At 43.8% G+C, this 10,000-nt stretch overlaps 1 protein-coding gene and 1 long non-coding RNA gene across 5 annotated transcripts in view; one reads left to right on the top strand and one right to left on the bottom strand.

Moving 5' to 3' along the window:
* The window catches only part of ergic3 (ERGIC and golgi 3), a 20,575-nt gene that overhangs the window by 3,684 nt on the left and 6,891 nt on the right, over positions 1–10,000 (top strand). The window contains exons 3-9 of one of the 4 annotated variants that reach the window (XM_027279677.1): positions 698–785; positions 900–1,019; positions 1,160–1,271; positions 1,441–1,606; positions 2,537–2,594; positions 3,946–3,960; positions 5,351–5,382. In XM_027279677.1, the coding sequence (XP_027135478.1) occupies positions 698–785; positions 900–1,019; positions 1,160–1,271; positions 1,441–1,606; positions 2,537–2,594; positions 3,946–3,960; positions 5,351–5,382 (591 nt within the window). The remainder of the gene's footprint in view (positions 1–697; positions 786–899; positions 1,020–1,159; positions 1,272–1,440; positions 1,607–2,536; positions 2,595–3,945; positions 3,961–5,350; positions 5,383–10,000) is intronic. The other 3 variants (XM_027279679.1, XM_027279680.1, XM_027279678.1) reach the window with 3 other exon arrangements.
* On the bottom strand, positions 7,058–9,025 carry LOC113745923 (uncharacterized). The gene is made up of 3 exons (XR_003462492.1): positions 8,950–9,025; positions 8,415–8,472; positions 7,058–7,090 (listed from the first exon to the last, which is right to left on the bottom strand). It is a non-coding gene; the product is annotated as an uncharacterized LOC113745923 (long non-coding RNA).

Below are 10,000 nucleotides of genomic sequence, written 5' to 3'. Positions count from 1 at the left end.
AAAGTTGATCAGTATGCCTTAAATTGTATTGTGAGCTGAGTGGAATCAGATATTGTTTCAAATAGGAAGGAAATTTGAAGTAGCTGCACTTAAAAATGAATAGTAACCAGTGAACATGCCTCCTGGACTTGGGGGCCAGCCAGTTTAAAGACTGGTACATCTGGCAGTGATGGGTATTATAAGGACACCTTAGTACAAATCTACACAGAGAATTATATCAGACAGAGAGAGGACGAAGATTTGTTTCTGAGGTGTTCTGATAGATGACATCACCATAGTCAAGTATTGGGAGTTTGAGCTGTGTAATAATTCGTTTACGGACTTGTAGGGAAAAGCATTCAATGGATCGATAAAGAGATTTCAGAAGAACATAGATTTTCTTAGAAATTGAGTTGATATGAGATTTAAAGGAGAGCCGTGAATCAAGCCAAAGACCCAGATATTTAAATTCTCCAGTTTTTTCTAGTGCTGTTCCATCAAGAAAACTAATACACCAGTTTGTATTTGAGGGCAGAGAATCAGGTCGAGTGCAGAATAGCATAGTATACGATTTTTTCTTATTCAGTTGTAGTTTATTTGAAGAGAACCACTTTTGAACTGAGTTGAAATTTGATTTTACAAAATAAAAAGGCGCAAGTTCGACTTTCTACAACAAAAGGTTCCTGTTACTGTAAATCTGTGTGTGTGTTGTCTGCAGGTTCACCCCGAGCTGTACGTGGACACGTCGCGAGGAGACAAGCTGAAGATCAACATTGACGTCATCTTCCCTCACATGCCCTGCGCCTGTGAGTAACGCTGCACATCAGGCCGATGGAGAAATGATCACACACACGTCGATTATGAACCGATTAACACCTCCACCCTTCCTGCCTTCCTCCTCCTCCTCTCTGTGCACTCAGATCTCAGTATAGATGCGATGGACGTGGCCGGCGAGCAGCAGCTGGACGTGGAACATAATCTGTTCAAACAGCGGCTGGACAAAGACCTCAAACCTGTCACTGTGGAGGCAGAGAAACACGGTAAGCGCTGACGTTACTCTGCAAAACAAAGAAACACACCAGCTCACGTTGATGCAGTCGGGTTGCTACGGGAACCTTTTGAGATTTGTTAAAGGTCCTTGTCAAACTAAATCATTTTTGTTGGTTGATAAACACGACAGAGTCTGTGTTTGTAGAGCTCGGCATGGCTGACGATGGAGAAGTGTTCGACCCGAGCACGCTCGACCCGAACAGATGCGAGAGCTGCTACGGAGCCGAGACCGAAGACCTCAAGTGAGACGCCACACACACACACACACACACACACACACACACACACACACACACACACACACACACACACACACACACACACACACACACACACACAGGTTCAGCTCTGTCTTCCTTTGTGTCTTTCTGTGTCGCGCTGCGTTAACCCGCCTCGCCTCTGCTCGCTCAGGTGCTGTAACACCTGTGACGACGTGCGCGAGGCGTACCGGCGGCGAGGCTGGGCGTTCAAGAGCGCCGACACCATCGAGCAGTGCAAGAGGGAGGGCTTCTCGCAGAAGATGCAGGAGCAGAAGAACGAAGGCTGCCAGGTGTACGGCTTCCTGGAAGTCAACAAGGTAAAAGAAAAAGAAAAACACCCCGTGGATCATCATCGGTTTGAAAAGTTCTGATGTGACATCTGCAAAGTTTATGTTGAGATTTTAGTTTCAAAAACTAAAGGTTTAGGCCCTGTTTACACGTACACGGGTATTTTTTAAAACGGAGACATTTCCCTTCGTTTGTATCTTTTACACGCAAACGGTGAATTCGCCTCTGAAAACGAATCTTTCTAAAAACTCCGGCGAGAGTGGAGATTCTGGAAAACTCCGGTTTTGCGTTTGCGTGTAAACTGAGATAAACGGAGTTTTTAGCAGCGGATGCGCCAAAAGTGCGACCATGTTTACTTGTTGCTATGACGATGCTCATGGAAGCATTATTCTGATTGGCTTGCAGAGGATTCGCCTTCTTCCTACACTGCCACCCACAGGGTTGGCGTAGTTTGACGGCGCTCGATGGCGTTTTTGCGGGTTGACTTTTTTTAAAACGATGCTATGTGCACGATGTTATTTTGGAAAACGGAGGGAGGGAAATATTCGTTTCTCAACATACCCGGCTACGTGTAAACGTAGCCTTAGTTTTAGTGTTTGGAACATAATAACACATCTTGTTCTTAGTGCATCGTAGAAAACACGTTCCTCAGACTGTCATCACTACTGTGTCGTGTGCCTGACACAGTGACATTGTAACGGAGTATGACGACCTCTGTCTTCAGATTTTGAGAGTAAAGTTGAAATATTGTGAGAAAAGAGACATTATATGAGAAAAAAGTTGTAATTTATAGAAAAAAGGGTCAAAATTCTTCTGAAAATAACCTGATAATCAAGTGAGGATGTTGTAAAAATCATGTCTTCTGCAGCTCTTCAGTATTTATGGACATCCATGTTGTTTTTAAACTGTATTGACTGGATTTGTCTCGTTTGACCCTCCTCTTCCTCTTCGTGTCTCAGGTGGCAGGAAATTTCCACTTCGCTCCAGGAAAAAGTTTCCAGCAGTCTCACGTCCACGGTAAGACGTGCTGTGTGTCCTCCCTGCTCACACACACAGGACACTCAGATGTTTTTGAACACCCTGCAGAGCTTCAGATTTAGAAACGTCTGGATCGAAAACTTTGCACCAAGTCCAAGAATAAAAAACGCTGAAGTCAGGGACAGTCCAGGACAGTCACGCTGTCTTTGAGTGAGACTCAAATCTTAACACGAGGAGTGTGTGTGCCCTCACACTGACAGTCACTGACTTACAGGGTGTTCAGAAACATTTGACTGTTCAGTGTCTCATCGTCCCACCGCCACGTTTCTAACTCACCCAGACTGAAGTGAACATCCATCCATCCATCACAGCTCAAGGCTGCACAGTCACTGCAAATGTTGATCAGCGTGTTTTATATTTAAACGTGTTCAGATGAACTTTTATTTACAGTTTAATCATAAATCTAAATACATTTCCCTGGATTTGAAACGTTGTTTTCAGTTTGTTGCAGAAGCCTTGATCTTTGATTTTGAAATGTTTCCACGTGTCGTGCATGAAACTCGACATCTGTAACAAACAGATGAGTGAGCAGTTTGACTGCTGCCTGCTGGATGTAACGCTCGTGCTGCAGCTCTGCGACTGAACTCAAACCAAACTGATGAACTGTTTGATTCGTTAACACTCACATCTTCAGCCTCTCTCTGCGTTTGTCTGCACTTCTATTCATTTCTCTAACTGCTTCCTCTTCATTATCTTCACTTGCCTGCTGAAAGTTTCCCTCGTGTACTCGTTAAACCGGAGCTGGAAATGAACCGCAGCCAGCAAACCAAAGCTCAGATAAATCTGCTCTAACAGAAGGAAAATTGCCACGATTTATCGGCCACTTCTAATCTGGACAAAACATACGCCGGCTACTAAAGCGGAGAACGTGGCCGGTAAGTGAAATCACCGTCAGTGGCTGAAGTCTGAGCTGCGTTCAGGGCTGCTGTCAGTTCCCGGCGTCCTCTGGTCTCTGGCTCTGTGAAGACAGACAAATGGAGTCGTTTGTTTTGTTACATTTGAACGATCAGCAGCAGAAACAAGAGACAAGAATCACTTCTTTTTTTTGTTTAACTGTAAATGAGGCTGCGGCTGAACGAAAGCAGCTCCATCCTCATTCCGAGTTAAACTCTGCGTCGTGTGTTCGGGGCTGCACGATCACACGGACAGATTCAATCCGAACCTTTAAGACTTTAATCATGAGCACAAACGCCTCAAGTCCTCTTCACGAAACATTGTGTCAGTGTTGTGCAGCCCCCTGTTGGCATCCTCCCCCCCACACACATCAACATCACATGGTCTGTTGTCTTACCTGCATCATCACAGTGACTCTTCTCTCTTCTTTCTGCAGTGCACGCTGTGGAAAGTAAGTGCTCCTTTATTTTGTAGTTTTTATTTATTTATTGTTGTATAAATACCTGACAGAGGAACAGTTCTTTTGTAGGCAGTGAACGTTTTAAAACGCTGAAGGCGATCGCGATTTAGAATCCAGGTGACAAGGCAGGAGTTAAATATCCCTGCAGCGTGGTCGTGTATTCATTTTAAAAAGGTGAGGATGTTAGAAATGTCGACCCTGCAGACGGACGTCTCTCGTCACACAGCACCGTGTCTGTCACGGAGCTGCTGAACTTCTGGTGCTGTCATCCACAGTATGACACCAGAACTAAATCTTTGATCCACTCGTGTACTCTTCATTATTACAGACTTTACAGTACCGGCATGAAAATACTCAATACCACGGCAAAAAGACTAAACAGTACACACTGTGGTGTTAGTTCAGTCGGTGTTTCATCTTTGCAGACGTGGATTTAAAATCTGAGAGTTCGTCTGTTCGTTTGTTTTTTTATCGTCTCATATTTTAAGTGACAGACTGAAGTTTGATCCAGATGAGACTGAACATCTGCTGCTTTGTGTAACTCTGAGAAACTTTGTTTGTTTGTGTGTCTTTGTGTTACTTTGTACGGAAGCCCTAAAGGGTCATACATACATACATTTTATTCCACCCCGTTTTCTCGTGATAACGAGATAATCAATCTGAGATCTGGAGAAAACAAAACGATAGTCTAGTGTATTAAATCATTGCAGGAAACTCAATTATTATGGATCAGAGAGATTTTACAGTAAATATTGCACATAATGCCCTTTTAAATTCAAAATAATGAACTTTGAGGCTGAATTTCTCCAAAATGATGCAGTAAATATGCTTTATACTGAGTGAGTGAACAGTCGGGATGGTCCTGAGATCAAGTGTACAAACCTTTGTCAGAAACTATGAATCAAAGGGATTTTACAGTGGTGTAATAGGTTTGCTCGCTCCGTATCACGGACTACATGCATTTGCCGTACATTCTGTAATACGGGCGCACTTGAAATCAGGAAAAGACGAACGTCACTAGACCATCGTTTTGTTATTGAGATCTCGAATTAATTATCTCGTTATCACGGGAAAACGGGTGGAATAAAATGTATGACTCTTTAGAGCTTCCGTAACTTTGTAACATAGTGTATATTTAAAAAACTGCTGTTACTGTGCTTGAGTAAGACTGACACCAAACACCTTTATGAATACAAACGTTTAGGGCAGGTCAGAGGTCGGAGCCAGGTGTGACTGAACTTGTGTGTCTCTGTCGGCTTCAGCTTTTTTTTTTTTTCTGCCTTTCTCCTGTTGACCAATCACAAACTGATCAATAACTTTCTTTACTGAGTTTGTGATGAACGCGTTAACAAATGATGCGACGTGTTGTTTGTGTTCGCAGTACACGACCTGCAGAGCTTCGGCTTAGACAACGTGAGTAACTCTGAAACTTACTGTGTCTGTTTTAATACACTTTAATATTCTATGGCAACATGTTAGAATTCAAAACTGGGGGCGGCAGTAGCTCAGTCCATTTGGACTTGGCTTAGGAACCGGAGGGCAGCCGGTTCAAGTCCAGCATGGACCCAAAATATGGAAGGTGGACTGGTAGCTGGAGAGGTGCCAGTTCACCTCCTGGGCACTGCCGAGGTGCCCTTGAGCAAGGCACCGAACCCCCCCAACTGCCCATCACTCCTTTGTACTTTGTGTGTTTGAGGTTAATGTAAATATTAATAAAGTATCTCTAAAAAACTTGAGCTGACTGTAAAATAATAATGTAATAATAATGGTGTCAGCTGGTTTTAGTTACTGCGAACACAAAACAACACGTCGCATCATTTATTAACCGTTCGCACACAACTCGGTAAAGAAAGTTATTGATCAGTTTGTGATTGGTCAACGGAGGAAAGGCGAAAAAAAAAAAAAAGCTGAAGCCGACAGAGACACACGAGTTCAGTCACACCTGGCTCCGACCTCTGACCTGCCCTAAACGTTTGTATTCATAAAGGTGTTTGGTGTCAGACTTACTCATGCAGCTTTTTAAATATACACTATGTTACAAAGTTACGGAAGCCCTAAAGGGTCATACATTTTATTCCACCCGTTTTCCCGTGATAACGACATAATTAATTCGGATCTCAATAACAAAACGATAGTCTAGTGAAGTTCGTCTTTTCCTGATTTCAAGTGCGCCCTATTACAGTGTACGGCAAATGCATGGTAGTCATGATACGGAGCGAGCAAACTATTACACCACTGTAAAATCTTTTTGATCATAATTTCTGACAAGGTTTGTACACTTGATCTCAGGACCATCCGACTGTCCCTCACTCAGGTAAAGCATATTTACTGCATCTTTGGAGAAATTCCGCCTCAAAGTTCATTATTTTGAATTGAAAAGGGCATTATGTGCAATATTTACTGTAAAATCTCTCTGATCCATAATAATTGAGTTTCCTGCAATGATTTAATACACTAGACTATCGTTTTGTTTTCTCCAGATCTCAGATTATTATCTCGTTATCACGGGAAAACGGGTGGAATAAAATGTGTATGTATGACTCTTTAGGGCTTCCGTACAAAGTACCACACAAACAAACAAGTTTCTCAGAGTTACACAAGCAGCAGATGTTCAGTCTCATCTGGATCAAACTTCAGTCTGTCACTTAAATATGGACGATAAAAAACAAACGAACAGACGAACTCTCAGATTTTAATCCAGTCTGCAAAGATGAAAACACACTGAACTCACACCACGACGTGTGTAACTGATTTTTAGTCTTTTTGCCGTGGTATTGAGTATTTTCATCCGTACTGTAAAGTTGCTACAGTCTAATAACTAAGAGTCACGATGGATCAAAGATTTAGTTCTGGTGTCATACTGTGGATGACAGCACCAGAAGTTCAGCAGCTGTGACGAACGTCCGTCTGCAGGGTCGGACATTTCTACATCCTCACCTTTTTAAAATGAATACACGACCAGCTGCAGGGATATTAACGCGTCTGCCTGGATTCTAAATCGCGATCGCCTCAGCGTTTAAACGTTCACTGCCTACAAAAGAACTGTTCTTGTCCGGTATTTATACAACAATAAATAAATAAAACTACAAAATAAAGGAGCACTTACTTTCCACAGCGTGCACTGCAGAAAGAAGAGAGAAGAGTCACTGTGATGATGCAGGTAAGACAACAGACCATGTGATGTTGATGTGTGTGGGGGGGGGGATGCCAACAGGGGGCTGCACAACACTGACAAAACGTTTCGTGAAGAGACTTGAGGCGTTTTGCTCATGATTAAAGTCTTAAGGTTCGGATTGAATCTGTCCGTGTGATCGTGCAGCCCCAACACACGACGCAGAGTTTAACTCGGAATGAGGATGGCGTGCTTTCGTTCAGCCGCAGCCTCATTACAGTTAAACAGAAGTGATTCTTGTCTCTTGTTTCTGCTGCTGATCGTTCAAATGTAACAAACAAACGACTCCATTTGTCTGTCTTCACAGAGCCAGAGACCAGGGACGCCGGGAACTGACAGCAGCCCTGAACGCAGCTCAGACTTCAGCCACTGACGGTGATTTCACTTACCGGCCACGTTCTCCGCTTTAGTAGCCGAAGCATGTTTTGTCCAGATTAGAAGCGGCTGATAAATCGTGGCACTTTTCCTTCTGTTAGAGCAGATTTATCTGAGCTTTGGTTGGCTGGCTGCGGTTCATTTCCCGCTCCGGTTTAACGAGTACACGAGGGAAACTTTCAGCAGGCAAGTGAGATAATGAAGAGAATGTGAGACGAGCAGTTAGAGAAATGAATAGAAGTGCAGACAAACGCAGAGAGAGGCTGAAGATGTGAGTGTTAACGAATCACAGTCAAAGCGAGTTCATCAGTTTGGTTTGGTTCAGTGAGCTGCAGCACGAGCGTTACATCCAGCAGGCAGCAGTCAAACTGCTCACTCATCTGTTTGTTACAGATGTCGAGTTTCATGCACAACACGTGGAACACTTCAAAATCAAAGATCAAGGCTTCTGCAACAAACTGAAAACAATTTCAAATCCAGGAAATGTAGATTTATGATTTAAACTGTAAATAAAAAGTTATTTGACACGTTTAATCAAAAACACGCTGATCAACAGTTGCAGTGACTGTGCAGCCTTGAGCTGTGATGGTGGATGGATGTTCACTTCGGTCTGGGTGAGTTAGAAAAAGTGGCGGTGGGACGATGAGACACTGACAGTCAAATGTTTCTGAAACCCTGTAAGTCAGTGTGAGGGCACACACACTCCTCGTGTTAAGATTTGAGTCTCACTCAAAGACAGACGTGACTGTCCTGGACTGCTCTCCTGACTTCAGCGTTTTTATTTCTTGACTTGGTGCAAAGTTTTCGATCCAGACTCTCTAAATCTGAAGCTCTGCAGGGTGTTCAAAAACATCTGAGTGTCTGTGTGTGAGCAGGGAGGACACACAGCACGTCTTACCGTGGACGTGAGACTGCTGGAAACTTTTTCCTGGAGCGAAGTGGAAATTTCCTGCCACCTGAGCACCAAAGAGGAAGAGGAAGAGGAAGAGGAAGCGGAGGGTCAAACAAGACGAACATCAATACGTTTAAAAACAACATGGATGTCCATAAATACTAGGAGCTGCAGAAGACATGATTTTACAACATCCTCTTGATTATCAGTTATTTTCAGAAGAATTTGACCCTTTTTTCTATAAATAACAACTTTTTCTCATATAATGTCTCTTTTCTCACAATATTTCAACTTTACTCTCAAATTGAGGACAGAGGTCGTCATACTCCGTTACAATGTCACTGTGTCAGGCACCGACACCCGTAGTGATGAACGTCTGAGGAACGTGTTTCTACGATGCACTAAGAAAAAGATGTGTTATTAGTTCAAACACCTAAAACCTTTAGTTTTTGAAACTAAAATCTCAACATAAACTTTGCGATGATTCACATCAGAACTTTTCAACCGATGATGATCCACGGGTGTTTTTCTTTTCTTTTACCTTGTTGACTTCCAGGAAGCCGTACACCTGGCAGCCTTCGTTCTTCTGCTCCTGCATCTTCTGCGAGAAGCCCTCCTCTTGCACTGCTCGATGGTGTCGGCGCTCTTGAACGCCCAGCCTCGCCGCCGGTACGCCTCGCGCACGTCGTCACAGGTGTTACAGCACCTGAGCGAGCAGAGGCGAGGCAGGTTAACAAAGGAAGACAGAGCTGAACCTGTGTGTGTGTGTGTGTGTGTGTGTGTGTGTGTGTGTGGCGTCTCACTTGAGGTCTTCGGTCTCGGCTCCGTAGCAGCTCTCGCATCTGTTCGGGTCGAGCGTGCTCGGGTCGAACACTTCTCCATCGTCAGCATGCCGAGCTCTACAAAACACAGACTCTGTCGTGTTTATCAACCAACAAAATGTTTGTTTGACAAGGACCTTTAACAAATCTCAAAAGGTTCCCTAGCAACCGACTGATCAACGTGAGCTGTGTTTCTTTGTTTGCAGAGTAACGTCAGCGCTTACCGTGTTTCTCTGCTCCACGTGGACAGGTTTGGGTCTTTGTCCCGCCGCTGTTTGAACAGATTATGTTCCACGTCCAGCTGCTCTCGCCGGCCACGTCCCTCGCATCTATACTGAGATCTGAGTGCACAGGAGGAGGAGGAAGGCCAGGAAGGGTGAGGTGTTATCGGTTCATAATCGACGTGTGTGTGATCATTTCTCCATCAGCCCGATGTGCAGCGTTACTCACAGGCGCAGGGCATGTGAGGGAAGATGACGTCAATGTTATCTTCAGTTTGTCTCCTCGCGACGTGTCCACGTACAGCTCGGGGTGAACCTGCAGACAACACACACAGATTTACAGTAACAAGATCAGGAACCTTTGTTGTAGAAGTCGAACTTGCGCCTTTTTATTTTGTAAAATCAAATTTCAACTCAGTTCAAAGTGGTTCTCTTCAAATAAACTACAACTGAATAAGAAAAATCGTATACTATGCTATTCTGCCACTCGACCTGCTTCTCTGCCCTCAAATACAAACTGGTGTATTAGTTTTTTGATGGAACAGCACTA

Source organism: Larimichthys crocea, chromosome VI (genome assembly GCF_000972845.2).
Source record: "Larimichthys crocea isolate SSNF chromosome VI, L_crocea_2.0, whole genome shotgun sequence".
Taxonomy (NCBI): Eukaryota; Metazoa; Chordata; class Actinopteri; family Sciaenidae; genus Larimichthys; species Larimichthys crocea.
The sequence above is the reverse complement of the archived record's forward strand: the minus strand, read 5'-3'. Positions and strand labels throughout refer to the sequence as shown.